A 17,522-nucleotide genomic window follows, 5' to 3' on the forward strand; every position below is an offset into this window, starting at 1 on the left:
CAAACCTGGCTCTACTTTATTAGGGTACAAAATGATTACATTACAAGATGGCTGGCATTTTATACCTGGGCTGCACACACGGGCGCACAGCCCAATGACCTCCGATAGTGGCGCCACCTGGTGGGTAGTAAACCCAAGCATACATACATGACAACCACCACTCCTTTCACATACACTGAAGAATGTAACAAAGGATGTAAGATAGTGAGGAACTGGAGTCCTGCCTAAATCACCCCTGTGTAGCCTGGGAACATCTATCGCTTTTTCCTCCTCTTTGTTTATCTTCAGTAATCTCCTGATGGTACTTCATATCCTGATTCAGATATAAGCCCTTGCTTCTCATATTTGACATTTCACCACTTTAATTATATTGTTTTACCAAGACATTATATTAAAACTGTGTGCTATGTCTAATATGTAAAACCATTTCTAAAAAATGGGTTTAGGATTTCTTTATACATAATACCCAGAGGAAGTTACAATCGTGGCCACCAATGTAGGTGATTCTCATTTCTTTTTCAACAGTACACCTGTGATTGACTCACTATATGTGCTGAGTATACTTAGGGAATATTCTGCATTAAGTCCAGCTCTATTATATTCTAATTCATGCTGTTTTTAAACAGACTAGAATTAAACATTGCAAATGCTACTAGCTAATAGCTCAACTCTAATTTATTATTGAATTTTAAGATTAGCTGATATAAAAGGCCACATCATTTATTTAAATTCCTGTGATCAGGAACTTCTCATGCTGGGAATTATGGGTGCAAACTCACATTCTACCACTCAGTGCATCAATGCAACATCCAAATAATTGTACACAGGAGCAATGTTCCTGCTAATTTGTTTTGGGTGTACAGCCCCTTTAAGGAGCTATGCAACCCATTCACAGCTGCACGGAATTTAACATTGGAAAAGCCGGTCTGGTTCACTGTTATTAAAATCTGTCATTATTACTAGAAAACTATTAACTAATGTAAATGTCTTGAAATTAAGGGAGGTGGAGAATCAGTGGAGGCTAAGCGGCTGTAGGCATGGTTACCAATGGGAGGGGGCAGGTGGGAGGAAGGCGGGAGTGAAGGCGGGGGATGGACCTGGTGCGGAATAAGACATGGACAGCAGAATTTTGGATGAGCTGTAATCTATGGAGCGTGGAGGATGGGAGTCAATGCAGGAGAGCATTGGTATAGTCGATTCTGGAAGTAATTGATGAGGGTTTCAGCAGCAGATGAATTAACATAAGGGCAGAGGGGAGCAATGTTACAGAGGTGGAAGTCTGTGGTCTTTGTGATGAAGAAAATATGGAGTCAGAAGCTGAGCTCAATAGCAGGGGAGGGGGATAGAGTCAGTGGTGAGGGTACAGAGTTTATGGTGGGGATGATGGCTCAGTTTCCTCAGTGTTTAACTGGAAGAAATTGCAGCTCATCCAAGACTGGATGTTGGGCAAGAAGTCTGACAGCACAGAGGCAGTGAAGGAGTGAAGAGGTAGCAATGCAGTGGGCAGGATTTCCTGGAGTGTATTAGGGATGGTTTTCTAGACCAATATGTCAAGGAACCAACCAGGGAGCTGGCCATCCTAGACTGGGTGATGTGTAATGAGAAGGGATTAATTAGCAATCTTGTTGTGTGAGGCCCCTTGAGGAAAAGTGACCATAATATGGTAGAATTCTTTATTAAGATGGAGAGTGACAGTTAATTCGGAAACTAGGGTCCTGAACTTAAGGAAAGGTAACTTCGACGGTATGAGGTGTGAATTGGCTAGAATAGACTGGCAAAGGATACTCAAAGGGTTGACGGTGGATAAGCAATGGCAAACATTTAAAGATCACATGGATGAACTTCAGCAATTATTCATCCCTGTCTGGAGTAAAAATAAAACTGGGAAGGTGGCTCAACCATGGCTAACAAAGGAAATTAAGGATAGTGTTAAAGCCAAGGAAGAGGCATATACATTTGCTAGAAAAAGCAACAGGACTGGGAGAAATTTAGAATTCATCAGAGAAGGACAAAGGGTTTAATTAGGAGGGGGAAAATAGAGTATGAGAGGAAGCTTGCAGGGAATATAAAAAGTGACTGCAAAAGCTTCTATAAATATGTGAAGAGTAAAAGATTAGTAAAGACAAACCTAGGTCCCTTGCAGTCAGATTCAGTTGAATTTATAATGGGGAACAAAGAAATGGCAGACCAATTGGACCAATACTTCGGTTCCGTCTTCACGAAGGAAGATACAAATAACCTTCCGAACGTACTAGGGGACAGTGGGTCTAGTGAGAAGGAGGAACTGAAGGATATCCTTATTAGGCGGGAAATTGTGTTAGGGAAATTGATGGGATTCAAGGCCGATAAATCCCCGGGGCCTGATAGTCTGCATCCCAGAGTACTCAAGGAAGTGGCCCTAGAAATAGTGGATGCATTGGTGATCATTTTCCAACTGTGTATCGACTCTGGATCAGTTCCTAAGGACTGGAGGGTAGCTAATGTAACACCACTTTTTAAAAAAGAAGGGAGAGAGAAAACGGGTAATTGTAGACCGGTTAGCCTGACATCAGTAGTGGGGAAAATGTTGGAATCAATCATTAAGGATGAAATAGCAGTGCATTTGGAAAGCAGTGACAGGATTGGACCAAGTTAGCATGGATTTATGAAAGGGAAATCATGCTTGACAAATCTTCTGGAATTTTTTGAGGATGTAACTAGCAGAGTGGGCAAGGGAGAACCAGTGGATGTGGTGTATTTGGACTTTCAAAAGGCTTTTGACAAGTTCCCGCACAAGAGATTGGTGTGCAAAATCAAAGCACATGGTATTGGGGGTAATATACTGACGTGGATAGGGAACTGGTTGGCAGACAGGAAGCAGAGAGCCAGGATAAACGGGTCCTTTTCAGAATGGCAGGCAGTGACTAGTGGAGTGCCGTAGGGCTCAGTGCTGGGACCCCAGCTCTTTACAATGTACATTAATGATTTAGAGGAAGGAATAGAGTGTAATATCTCCAAGTTTGCGGATGACACTAAGCTGGGTGGCAGTGTGAGCTGCGAGGAGGATGCTAAGAGGCTGCAGGGTGACTTGGACAGGTTAGGTGAGTGGGCAAATACATGGCAGATGCAGTATAATGTGGATAAATGTGAGGTTATTCATTTTGGGGTCAAAAACACAAAGGTAGAATATTATCTGAATGGCGGCAGACTAGGAAAATGGGAGGTGCAACAAGACCTGGGTGTCATGGTTCATCAGTCACTGAAAGTGGGCACGCAGGTACAGCAGGCGGTAAAGAAGGCAAATGGTATGTTGGCCTTCATAGCTAGGGGATTTGAATATAGAAGCAGAGAGGTCTTAATGCAGCTGTACAGGGCTTTAATAAGACCTCACCTGGAATATTGTGTTTAGTTTTGGTCTCCTAGTCTGAGGAAGGACGTTCTTGTTATTGAGGGAGTGCAGCGAAGGTTCACCAGACTGATTCCAGGGATGGCTGGGCTGTCATATGAGGAAAGACTGGATCAACTGGGCCTTTATTCACTGGATTTGAGAAGGATGAGAGGGGATCTCATCGAAACATATAAGATTCTGACGGGACTTGACAGGATAGATGCGGGAAGAATCTTCCCGATGTTGGGGAAGTCCAGAACCAGGGGACACAGTTTTAGGATAAGAGGTAGGCCATTTAGGACTGAGATGAGGAGAAACTTCTTCACTCAAAGAGTTGTTAACCTGTGGAATTCCCTGCCGCAGAGAGTTGTTGATGGCAGTTCACTGGATATATTCAAGAGGGAGTTAGATGTGGCCCTTACGTTTAAGGGGACCAAGGGGTATGCGGAGAAAGCAGGAAAGGGGTACTGAGGGAATGATCAGCCATGATCTTATTGAATGGCGGTGCAGGCTCGAAGGGCCGAATGGCCTACTCCTGCACCTATTTTCTATGTTTCTATGTATGAAAAGAAAGAAAGACTTGCTTTTACATGGTAGAAAGTTAGATCTGGGTGGCGCCAGCGTACATGTACAACTGACCCATGTCTGCAATGATGTTGCATAAGGGCAGCATGTAGGTAGGAAGAAGAGGAAACCAAGGATTGAATCCTTGGCAGACTCCCAGGGTGATGTGCAAGTGTAGGAAGAGATGCCATTGCTGTAGGTGTTCAGAATATTTTTTATCTTAATGAATTAATTGGCATCTTGCACCACATTCTGCATTAATATTGATTTTTGTTTACATTGTCCTTTCCTTACAGCCATGGCCGAATGTTTCTAACCTTGCCAAGGACTTCATTGACAGGCTAATCACAATAGACCCTAATGAGAGAATGGCAGCTGCACAAGCTTTGAAGCATCCATGGGTTGTGACAATGGCAGCATCGTCCTCTATGAAAAACCTGCACCGGTCAATCTCTCAGAACTTGATGAGGAGAACATCTTCCCGCTGTCAAAGCTCTAAGTCAGCACAGTCTACCAAATCGAGCCGTTCCAGCAAGTCACGTCGTTTACGTGAGAAGGAAATCCGGGAGTTTAACCTATGGTACCAGCACCACATTGAGCCGTAGTAATCAATGGGTTGTCATTGAAGGTTCTTCCAGCTAATTAAACTGTTCTTCATGCAAAGAAATTATTGAATCTTCTAGATTTTCATTGGTTGGTTGACCATTTAAAATAGTCTAAATAATGTTCAAATAATTCATATACATAGCCATAAGGCTGCAGCTATAATTCTCAATTGAACAATTTTTATATCAAAATAAATAGAGTTGTCAGTATTTTAGCATCTCTGTTTAATCAGTGTCGTCTTAAAAATTGATGTACATATTTATGCCATGAGATGTAAAATGTAAAACTTTTTGTTCTTTACTGACCTGTAAGGATTATTGGGGCCGATTTTGATGCATCTTTTTATCCAGCGGGAGGCAGGTGGAGTGAGCCAGTTTCCCTGTCGATGAAAGCAGAGGGAGGCCTGAACCATTCTGACAGTCGGGCCTAATTTCCAGATTTGCAGTGAGCTGCCCGACCATTTGATAGATGGAAAATCTGGCTGCTCCTCTACAGAGCTGTTAATTTAATGTAGAGGGACGGCTGCAGAGTGTCGGGCATCAGGTGGGTCGATTTTTATGGAGGATTAATGCCATTAAAACCTACTTGCTCCATATTTGGAGCGGCCTTTAAAGTCCACTGGTTAGGCTGCTCTACGTCCTGTACCCCTAAACAGAGCGCATGAAGCCCGGCCTCCACTCATTGGTACTTGAAAATTGCATCGGGGTCCTATTGACATCAAAGAACCCTGATTTGCATTTTATAATGAGCTTCTTACTGTTTCCAGTGCGAGCTGTGGCTGCCTATTTGAAGGTCCCAATCAAAATGGCAGTGAGCGGAACGACAGTGAGACCGGGCGGTAAGTTCTACCCACCAACATTGAGCGCACTACCGCACCGTTCCTGTCCAGAAACATGGACGAACGTCGGGGCCACTTTCTTAGAATAGTAGCATCTCTAAAAGCCTGATTCATAAAGTATTTTTTATTCTTTGATATAAACATTGATATTTTCTTTTTGTAATAATAAATGTCAGCTTTTTATGTTGAATGTATTTAAGTATATTACCTGCAAAATGCAGGTGATAAAAATGATCCTGTATTTGCTGAATTAAATTTTTCCATCAAATAGAAGAATATTACCTAAATATTCAACTAAATGACTACAGATATGGTATACTATTATTGTGTATTAGGATAATCATTACTATTTTACATTTGTTGTAACCATTACCAGTTTCTTTAATTATTATTCACATTATTAATTATAATTTGGACTAAGGGAGTGAAGTTCCGCTCTGGCCACGAAATTGCGGTTACCGCCCTTCACAGGAACGGAGTGCAATGTCGCGCGCCCCACTTCCTTTTGGGGCTGGTTCGGGGGCGCTATTCGGGCGGGTTCGGCAGTGCTACGGGACTTCTCCGCATAGTGCTGATGTGTTTCAATGCTCCTCCCCTTCCATTAAAGGGAAGGGACACTGTGAACTCTGCAGACCATTTGAAGGCCTCCACTGGGCCACCAGGGCTAAGTGGTGCCGTGGCCACAGCCCGGCACCAACATAGAGTGGCGGGCTGCACAATGGCGGCCCGGAACCTGGGAAAGGAGCGGCGCACCTCCCCTTTAAGGTTCGCCCCACAATGGGCCACCAGCCCAGTTCGCGACCACCGCGAGGCTAAAAGGGGTCGCCGCGCACAGTGATGACCGTGGCGCTACGGACGGAGGTGTGGCACTACCATGTTCGCGCCTCCCCCAACTCCCATGCAATTTCGCAGGAGCCGGTCGTGCCCCTCTCCCCGGGCGAAAACACTTTCACGCCCCATTAACACCACCCGGAAGCACTAACGGCTGGCGCAAAACAGCAGAATTTCAGCCCCTAAATTACTTGAATATGTTAGTGCCCTCACTACTCACAGGTAAAATCTTGTGAGTATATGAAGACCTAAGTATCTCTGAGCAAGGAAGGTGGACAGGCAAGCTGTAAGTTCTACCACTCTCTGAGATTTACATGATCATTGATTTCATGAAAATGAAGAATATGGACACAGATAAATGACAAGGAGAATGTTTTGTTAAATTGGAGCCTGGTCAATCAATAGCATCAAATGACTCTGTCAAAGGTACAGATATTTTAATCATGTTGAAAGTATTGAACTAGACGTTATTTAAATTACTCTTTTACAGATTTTAAGGCACTTTTTAAACTGCCATAAGGTATGTAGATATGTTTTGTGCCAAATTTTCCAAACTTAGCAAAGAACCAGTCAATCATGCTGATCTCAGAAATGTATCTTATCTAGAGCACAACAATTCGTCGATATCCTACTAATACAGCGCATAGGAAGAAATATGCAAAATTATTTTTGTTACATGAACCCGAATGTATTTCACCACTAAGTGGAGCCTGTAGTAACTGCTTCCACTGTCCTTTGGGTGAAACAGTCATGAAATACCAGAGATTTAAACAAATAATATTCATTGAACCATTCCAGTCCAAAGTTCAGTGTAATTGAAAGATTTTGCAGATCTATATCTCTAAACTACCTCTAAAAACTAGCTACCCGGTCAATCTTTCATGGCTCGAAATGGAACATTAAAACAACTATGCACTGGAAGACAGTCAGTAATACACTGTGTTACCTCAGTATTTGTTTGCAGTACTGGCGACTTGCAATGTAAAGATTTAAGTCCCCGTCGGCACTAACAAGACCGGTTGTTGAAATGGTGGTGGAGGTTTTCTTTTATTCGTTCATGGGATGTGGGCATCACTGGCAAGGCCAACATTTATTGCCCATCCCTAATTGCCCCTTGAGAAATTGGTGGTGAGCTGCCATTTCAGAGTCAACCACATTGCTGTGGGTCTGGAGACACATATAGGCCAGACTGGGTAAGGACGGAAGATTTCCTTCCCAACAGATGGGTTTTTACAACAATCCAGTAGTTTCATGGTCACCATTACAGATACTAGCTTTTTATTCTGGATTTATTTAATTAACTGAATTTAAATTCCCCAGCTGCCATGGTGGGTCTTGAACTCATTGTAGCTGGATAATTAGTCCAGATCTCTGGATTACTAGTCCAGTAACATAACCACTATGCTGCTGTACCCCATTGATGCATTTCCAACCCTCCTGCAATTTTAACCAGACAGAAATCAGGCGCAGAGAGCCAGCTGCCCACCCCGGGCTGGTGGAGACATGATAGAGTTGATGTTGTCAATGGCACCACACTGCAATTTTAACTCCAGAAATTGGGAGGCACACATAGTGCCAAAGCCACCAGCGGAACCTGTTGTGAGGCAGCAGAGTAGTCAGTAGAGACCAAGGTTAAGTGTTTTTTTGAATTGCTGTGTAGAGTCCTTGTGCGCTAGGAGAAGCAAGAAAATCGGCCAGGCCTCATGTTCATGGGGCCGGAGAGATTGCAGCCCGCTTTGGCCTCCGCACAACCGATTCCCACTCAGAGATAAACTCTGGGCTTTATTTTTTAAAGTATGAATATTACATGAACAATTATTAACATAAATCAAGGATATGACTGCTTATTGCAACAAATGCACAAAGTAAATATGAAATCTCTTTTTTTAAATCAAAATTTGAAGAATTCAGTACTTAGAGCCTGTATAAATAAGACAAATTTTGGGGTTATTAAATAAGATCCAAATTTGATCTCTGGTCTGTGCTGAGGTAGTTGATCTCAGCCGAGCCAATCGTAGGGAGGGCAAAATCGGCCATATTTCCCAGTCCTGATTACTATCGAGTAAGTCCTGCTAGAAAGTGTCACGCAGATTTAGCTGGAGTATTCAGTCAAATAGCTTGCCAGAGCTGTTTAGATTTTGAACATGAATAATTACCACTTGAATGAGGTGCTGGGGTCTAGCTACCACTCATGGATCTGTTTCGGAAAATTAACTGTCATCTTCGGGAGAGATGAGGGAGGGCAAGGGGCGGGGCAGTGAGAGGGGGAGTGGAATTGGAGAGACAAAGGAAATGTTGGATTTTTTAGCTTTAAGTGACCAAAGCTAGTCTCATTTTTCTGACATGCTGTCTGGATTGAGATTTGTTGCTTCTGTACAGCAGCATGGAGAGATTTTGACTGGTAACCAATTAAATTAATGTCACTCACAAAATTGGTGCAGATTCTTCAATCTGTTACTAAGTATTTGCACTGATTTTGTTTTATTTCGCCTCTGGTATAACCCAGAATGATTTTCATAGAAACATGGAAACATAGAAAATAGGTGCAGGAGCAGGCCATTCAGCCCTTCTAGCCTGCACCGCCATTCAATGAGTTCATGGCTGAACATGAAACTTCAGTACCCCCTTCCTGCTTTCTCGCCATAACCCTTGATCCCCCGAGTAGTAAGGACTTCATCTAACTCCCTTTTGAATATATTTAGTGAATTGGCCTCAACTACTTTCTGTGGCAGAGAATTCCACAGGTTCACCACTCTCTGGGTGAAGAAGTTTCTCCTCATCTCGGTCCTAAATAGCTTACCCCTTATCCTCAGACTGTGACCCCTGGTTCTGGACTTCCCCAACATTGGGAACATTCTTTCTGCATCTAACCTGTCTAAACCCGTCAGAATTTTAAACGTTTCTATGAGGTCCCCTCTCATTCTTCTGAACTCCAGTGAATACAAGCCCAGTTGATCCAATCTTTCTTGATAGGTCAGTCCCGCCATCCCGGGAATCAGTCTGGTGAACCTTCGCTGCACTCCCTCAATAGCAAGAATGTCCTTCCTCAAGTTAGGAGACCAAAACTGTACACAATACTCCAGGTGTGGCCTCACCAAGGCCCTGTACAACTGTAGCAACACCTCCCTGCCCCTGTACTCAAATCCCCTCGCTATGAAGGCCAACATGCCATTTGCTTTCTTAACCGCCTGCTGTACCTGCATGCCAACCTTCAATGACTGATGTACCATGACACCCAGGTCTCGTTGCACCTTCCCTTTTCCTAATCTGTCACCATTCAGATAATAGTCTGTCTCTCTGTTTTTACCACCAAAGTGGATAACCTCACATTTATCCACATTATACTTCATCTGCCATGCATTTGCCCACTCACCTAACCTATCCAAGTCACTCTGCAGCCTAATAGCATCCTCCTCGCAGCTCACACTGCCACCCAACTTAGTATCATCCGCAAATTTGGAGATACTGCATTTAATCCCCTCGTCTAAATCATTAATGTACAATGTAAACAGCTGGGGCCCCAGCACAGAACCTTGCGGTACCCCACTAGTCACTGCCTGCCATTCTGAAAAGTACCCATTTACTCCTACTCTTTGCTTCCTGTCTGACAACCAGTTCTCAATCCACGTCAGCACACTACCCCCAATCCCATGTGCTTTAACTTTGCACATTAATCTCTTGTGTGGGACCTTGTCGAAAGCCTTCTGAAAGTCCAAATATACCACATCAACTGGTTCTCCTTTGTCCACTTTACTGGAAACATCCTCAAAAAATTCCAGAAGATTTGTCAAGCATGATTTCCCTTTCACAAATCCATGCTGACTTGGACCTATCATGTCACCATTTTCCAGATGCACTGCTATGACATCCTTAATAATTGATTCCATCATTTTACCCACTACTGAGGTCAGGCTGACCGGTCTATAATTCCCTGTTTTCTCTCTCCCTCCTTTTTTAAAAAGTGGGGTTACATTGGCTACCCTCCACTCCATAGGAACTGATCCAGAGTCAATGGAATGTTGGAAAATGACTGTCAATGCATCCGCTATTTCCAAGGCCACCTCCTTAAGTACTCTAGGATGCAGTCCATCAGGCCCTGGGGATTTATCGGCCTTCAATCCCATCAATTTCCCCAACACAATTTCCCGATTAATAAAGATTTCCCTCAGTTCCCCCTCCTTACTAGACCCTCTGACCCCTTTTATATCCGGAAGGTTGTTTGTATCCTCCTTAGTGAATACCGAACCAAAGTACTTGTTCAATTGGTCTGCCATTTCTTTGTTCCCCGTTATGACTTCCCCTGATTCTGACTGCAGGGGACCTACGTTTGTCTTCACCAACCTTTTTCTCTTTACATACCTATAGAAACTTTTGCAATCCGCCTTAATGTTCCCTGCAAGCTTCTTCTCGTACTCCATTTTCCCTGCCCTAATCAAACCCTTTGTCCTCCTCTGCTGAGTTCTAAATTTCTCCCAGTCCCCAGGTTCGCTGCTATTTCTGGCCAATTTGTATGCCACTTCCTTGGCTTTAATACTATCCCTGATTTCCCTAGATAGCCACGGTTGAGCCACCTTCCCTTTTTTATTTTTACGCCAGACAGGAATGTACAATTGTTGTAATTCATCCATGCGGTCTCTAAATGTCTGCCATTGCCCATCCACAGTCATCCCCTTAAGTATCATTCGCCAATCTATCCTAGCCAATTCACGCCTCATACCTTCAAAGTTACCCTTCTTTAAGTTCTGGACCATGGTCTCTGAAATTACTGTTTCATTCTCCATCCTAATGCAGAATTCCACCATATTATGGTCACTCTTCCCCAAGGGGCCTCGCACAATGAGATTGCTAATTAATCCTCTCTCATTACACAACACCCAGTCTAAGATGGCCTCCCCCCTAGTTGGTTCCTCAACATATTGGTCTAGAAAACCATCCCTTATGCACTCCAGGAAATCCTCCTCCACCGTATTGCTTCCAGTTTGGCTAGCCCAATCTATGTGCATATTAAAGTCACCCATTATAACTGCTACACCTTTATTGCATGCACCCCTAATTTCCTGTTTGATGCCCTCCCCAACATCCCTATTACTGTTTGGAGGTCTGTACACAACTCCTACTAACGTTTTTTGCCCTTTGGTGTTCTGCAGCTCTACCCATATAGATTCCACATCATCCAAGCTACTGTCTTTCCTAACTATTGCATTAATCTCCTCTTTAACCAGCAATGCTACCCCACCTCCTTTTCCTTTTATTCTATCCTTCCTGAATGTTGAATACCCCTGAATGTTGAGTTCCCAGCCCTGATCATCCTGGAGCCACGTCTCCGTAATCCCAATCACATCATATTTGTTAACATCTATTTGCACAATTAATTCATCCACCTTATTGCGGATACTCCTTGCATTAAGACACAAAGCCTTCAGGCTTGTTTTATTAACACCCTTTGTCCTTTTAGAATTTTGCTGTACAGTGGCCCTTTTTGTTCTTTGCCTTGGGTTTCTCTGCCCTCCACTTTTACTCATCTCCTTTCTGTCTTTTGCTTTTGCCTCCTTTTTGTTTCCCTCTGTCTCCCTGCATTGGTTCCCATCCCCCTGCCATATTAGTTTAAATCCTCCCCAACAGCACTAGCAAACACTCCCCCTAGGACATTGGTTCCGGTCCTGCCGAGGTGCAGACCGTCCGGTTTGTACTGGTCCCACCTGCCCCAGAACCGGTCCCAATGCCCCAGGAATTTGAATCCCTCCCTGCTGCACCACTGCTCAAGCCACGTATTCATCTGTGCTATCCTGCGATTCCTACTCTGACTATCACGTGGCACTGGTAGCAATCCCGAGATTACTACTTTTGAGGTCCTACTTTTTAATTTAGCTCCTAGCTCCTTAAATTCGTTTCGTAGGACCTCATCCCTTTTTTTACCTATGTCGTTGGTACCAATGTGCACCACGACAACTGGCTGTTCTCCCTCCCATTTCAGAATGTCCTGCACCCGCTCCGAGACATCCTTGACCCTTGCACCAGGGAGGCAACATACCATCCTGGAGTCTCGGTTGCGGCCGCAGAAACGCCTATCTATTCCCCTCACAATTGAATCCCCTATCACTATCGCTCTCCCACTCTTTTTCTTGCCCTCCTGTGCAGCAGAGCCAGCCACGGTGCCATGAACTTGGCTGCTGCTGCCCTCCCCTGATGAGTCATTCCCCTCAACAGTACCCAAAGCGGTGTATCTGTTTTGCAGGGGGATGACCACAGGGGACCCCTGCACTACCTTCCTTGCACTGCTCTTCCTGCTGGTCTTCCATTCCCTAGCTGGCTGTGGACCCTTTCCCTGCGGTAAGACCAACTCACTACACGTGATACTCACGTCATTCTCAGCATCGTGGATGCTCCAGAGTAAATCCACCCTCAGCTCCAATTCCGTAACGCGGACCGTCAGGAGCCGGAGGTGGACACACTTCCCGCACACGTAGTCGTCAGGGACACCGGAAGTGTCCCTGAGTTCCCACATGGTACAGGAGGAGCATAACACCCGACCGAGCTCTCCTGCCATGTCTTAACCCTTAGATACACTTAAACTGGTAATAACAATGTTAAAAGTTACTGACCAATATAAGAAGAAAAAGAAAAACTACTCACCAATCACCAGCCAATCACTTACCCCCTAGGCTGTGACGTCACCTTTGTATCTTTGCCTTCTCCCTGTAGCTGCACCGGCACGCCTCTCGCCGACCCCGGACTCGCGCTGCTCCGAGCTCCCGCCTCCTCGACTGACTGCTCGAACTGCTCGACTCCCGCTGGCCTTTATAGGCCTCTCGCCGACCCCGGACTCGCGCTGCTCCGAGCTCCCGCCTCCTCGACTGACTGCTCGAACTGCTCGACTCCCGCTGGCCTTTATAGGCCTCTCGCCGACCCCGGACTCGCGCTGCTCCGAGCTCCCGCCTCCTCGACTGACTGCTCGAACTGCTCGACTCCCGCTGGCCTTTATAGGCCTCTCGCCGACTCCATTTTTCAAGAATCCATGGTCTTAAGTGGCATTCCTGACTTTAAAATTACATCAACAAACATTTGTTTACAAGGCCCATCTCCAAGGAGGGAATTTTTCAGGGGGTCAGCAGGCTCGATCGGTGGTGGGTCAGCTGTGAAATGTTTTTTTTGACAGCGACTCGGGAACCTGATGCCACACATCTTTCCCAGATGTCGGGTCTGTCATCGCTGAACAGACAATGGCGGGGGAGGCAACTCAGATCATTATGACTTTATTAACAGCCTACTGAAAGTATCTTTGAGCTCACCTTTACATTTTACGAGGTCACCCACGACAACACTCTGCTCTGGGATCACGTCAGGTAAGCGGACTGGGAGTTGTGTGATCATGGAATCAACTCATTACTTGACAGCTACAAATGTGCTATAAAAGTTCCCATCTCACAACTGTTCACTTTCCAAGCTCAGATGCTATTGCTTACTGCATTTTGAAGAGAGATTGAGCTTTATGCAGATTGCAAGCGGTGGTCATTTTCCAACATTCCATGGACACTGCATCAGTTCCTATGGATTGGAGCTAATGTAACCCCACTTTTTTAAAAAAGGAGGGAGAGAGAAAACAGGGAATTATAGACCGGTTAGCCTGACATCGGTAGTGGGGAAAATGCTGGAATCAATTATTAAATATGTAATAGCAGCGCATTTGGAAAGCAGTGACAGGATTGGTCCAAGTCAGCATGGATTTATAAAAGGGAAATCATGCTTGACAAATCTTCTGGAATTTTTTGAGGATGTAACTAGTAGAGTGGATAAGGGCGAACCAGTGGATGTGGTGTATTTGGACTTTCAAAAGGCTTTTGACAAGGTCCCACACAAGAGATTAGTGTGCAAAATTAAGGCACATGGGATTGGGGGTAATGTATTGACATGGATAGAGAACTGGTTGGCAGACAGGAAGCAAAGAGTGGGAATAAATGGGTCCTTTTCAGAATGGCAGGCAGTGACTAGTGGGGTACCGCAAGGTTCAGTGCTGGGACCCCAGCTATTTACAATATAAATGATTTAGACGAAGGAATTGAATGTAATATCTCCAAGTTTGCAGATGACACTAAGCTGGGTGGCAGTGTGAGCTGTGAGGAGGATGCTAAGAGGCTGCAGGGTGAATTGGACAGGTTAGGTGAGTGGGCAAATGCATGGCAGATGCAGTATAATGTGGATAAATGTGAGGTTGTCCACTTTGGTGGCAAAAACAGGAAGGCACATTATTATCTGAATGGTGACAGATTAGTAAAATGCGAAACCTGGGTGTCATGGTACATCAGTCACTGAAATTAGGCATGCAGGTACAGCAGGCGGTGAAGAAGGCAAATGGCATGTTGGCCTTCATAGCGAGCGGATTTGAGTATAGGAGCAGAGAGGTCTTACTGCAGTTGTACAGGGCCTTGGTGAGGCCTCACCTGGAATATTGTGTACAGTTTTGATCTCCTAATCTGAGGAAGGACATTTTTGCTATAGATGGAGTGCAGCGAAGGTTCACCAGACTGATTCCCGGGATGGCAGGACTGACATGTGAAGAAAGACTGGATTGACTAGGCTTATATTCACTGGAGTTTAGAAGAATGAGAGGGGATCTCATAGAAGCATATAAAATTCTGACAGCATTGGACAGGTTAGATGCAGGAAGAATGTTCCCGAAGTTGGGGAAGTCCAGAACCAGGGGTCACAGTCTAAGGATAAGGGGTAAGGCATCTAGGACCAAGATGAGGAGAAACTTTTTCACCCAGAGAATTGTGAACCTATGGAATTCTCTACCACAGAAAGTCCAGTTCGTTGGATATATTCAAAAGGGAGTCAGATGTGGCCCTTACGGCTAAAGGGATCAGGGGATATGGAGAGAAGGCAGGAGTGGGGTACTGAAGTTGCAAGATCAGCCATGATCATACTGAATGATGGTGCAGGCTCGAAGGGCCGAATGGCATGCTCCTGCACCTATTTTCTATGTTTCTATGTTTCTAAACGCTCTATCCAGTTTCACCTCATTGGAACAACCTCTCTCACCATTGACAGATCGCTTCTGTCATCTCAAATTCATCTGCCATCTATTACATCAGCATCGGTGCCCTTGAAACTATCTCACTTTGGTCCTCAGAATCCCACCATGATCATCCCCAACACCAGCAGCACCAAGAACGACACCAACTTTCTCTGCAATCAACTGATGCTGCACAGGACAGTGGGCATCAGCACCCGACCACAATGCTGCCCGGGACACCAGGGATGGCCTCACCATGGCCAGATTTACTTCACTTGATGCTGTACACCCTGGCTGCCACATGATACCAGGTTGTCACCACCATACACCAACGCCATAAAGCATCCCGATAATGTCCAAGTCATTCCTTTCCCATTCATCCCTGTTGCGGGGTGGGGGGGTGGGGGGCGTTATGTCTCACCATTCACTGCAATACACATAGGGCTAGAACCTCCACTTTTTTTGCCTGCTTAATGCCCATTTAACCGGTCAAATGACATATAAAGCCCAGGTATCGCCCATTTTGGCACAAAATGGAAACTGACAGGCTTTTTTAGGAGACTTATCGCCGAGTGTTATTTTCCCCATGTGCTTAACGCTGAGAAAAAATATAACCGCCCGCCCACTTTTTTGGGGCGGAATCAGCAGAATGGGCGAATTCAACGGCCATAATATCACCCAGCGTTACTTTCCGCATGGAATTAACGCCGAGATTCAATATTAATGTTCGGCCACTGTTTTTTGTCGTAAAGAGCATATTTACCCAAACTGGCGGCCATGGTGATCGCCCACAGTCAATTTCACCACCTCACACACATATCGCCCAGAATATCGCCCGCTCAAGAAAACGGCCACAAAAAGTTAAACAAACCGGGACAGATGCCAGTGGTGTGGCTGGCATTTCTTAAATCCCACTCTTATGTGAGGAGCTGATATCGGAAAGATTTGCCTGAAAGAATGCTGATTGAGTGACAACGCTGACAGACTGCTATGTGTGTGCAGCTAGACATCAATGGTGCCCATCACCTTGGTGCCAGTTAAAGTTTACGTTGATTGATGTAAAGTTGTATTTAACCCTTTCACGGTAAAGAATCACCAGTGTGTAATGGTCCAGCTATCTGAGACAATGCGCAACAAGGTTATGTTCAATAACAAAAGTTTAATAGCAACATTGGTCTGAAATCATAAGTTTCACAGCCAATAACACCCAATCCCCGCCCACATCCCACTTTTTTCACCATTGACATAAATTACATGTTCAACACGTCCAGCAACACAGAATACAAAGGCAGCCCCTAGCCGCCATACATTGCAACAAATTGCACACGCCCAGATGGAGATATAACACAGCCATCACCTGTGCACATGCACCTCACTTTCCTTCCCCCCTCTCTTTCTTCTTCCCACCTCTTTCCCTTTCCCTCCTCACTCCACGGCGCTTGGCTGAGGAGCTCCTCAGGCGGTGCCTCCTTGGCGGGGGGATGAAGGCAGATGCGTTGGTTGGATGGGTACGGGAGTGGGGGGTGCCGAGGAGGTAACATTCTCTGATGCAGAAGCAGGATCTTGGTCCTTGCTCACATCTGTCGTTTGCAGTGGTGGTGCGGAACCGAGGGGTGGAGTGCCGCGCTCTGGGACCACTGGGAAGGCTGTGGCAGCAGTGTTCCTGGCTGTCGCATCCAGGGACTCCACCATGCGCGGAATGTACTCAGTCATGGTGACCAGGTGTCGGGATATGCCCCCCAAAGTTTCGATGAGCTGGTCACCAATGTCTACAGTCCTCCTGGACAACTGAACCATCTCGCCGCTGTTATGTCGCGCTCGTGGAACAGACCTGCCGCATCCACGAGGCCTCCGCGGGTCGGCGCTGTCCTGGGGACAAATGGGGTGGCCTGTGGAGAGGTGCTTGGGGCCGGCACCTCCAGAATAGAGGCGGGAATGACCGGAGGACCAATAGATGGCCTTGGGGTGGAATGGGTTCTGGATCATGGCATAGCTGGTTCTTCGAAGTCCACGCTCTCATCCGTCAAGAACAAACCCAGCGGATTGACGGGCGACAATCGGAGTTCCTCAGCACCAGATGTAGTAGGATCATCCGCCGACTCCTGCCCCGCCCCCCCACTTTCTGGCCTCTGTGGCCTTGCCTGGGGCTGAGCTGCTGGCTGAGCTGCAAGACACAAATGAGGTTGTTAGAGGAGAAGGGGTGCTAGGGTGACAAGGTGATTCCAGCGCTACCCACAGCATATGCACAACAAAAGCACCACCGTTCTCAAAATCATTGCAGACATCACATTTCATGACCATCA

The 17,522-nt window shown here is 45.6% G+C and overlaps 1 protein-coding gene across 2 annotated transcripts in view; it reads left to right on the forward strand.

Annotated features, from left to right (window-relative positions):
- Positions 1–4,666, forward strand: part of LOC139276084 (serine/threonine-protein kinase H1-like) — a 162,641-nt gene extending 157,975 nt beyond the window's left edge. The window contains exon 4 of one of the 2 annotated variants that reach the window (XM_070893551.1): positions 4,228–4,666. In XM_070893551.1, coding sequence (XP_070749652.1) covers positions 4,228–4,536 — 309 coding nt within the window. In that variant the 3' untranslated portion in view covers positions 4,537–4,666. The remainder of the gene's footprint in view (positions 1–4,227) is intronic. The other variant, XM_070893559.1, reaches the window with a different exon arrangement.
- Positions 4,667–17,522: the final 12,856 nt, after the last annotated feature.

Source organism: Pristiophorus japonicus, chromosome 1, assembly GCF_044704955.1.
Source record: "Pristiophorus japonicus isolate sPriJap1 chromosome 1, sPriJap1.hap1, whole genome shotgun sequence".
NCBI classification, from domain to species: domain Eukaryota; kingdom Metazoa; phylum Chordata; class Chondrichthyes; family Pristiophoridae; genus Pristiophorus; species Pristiophorus japonicus.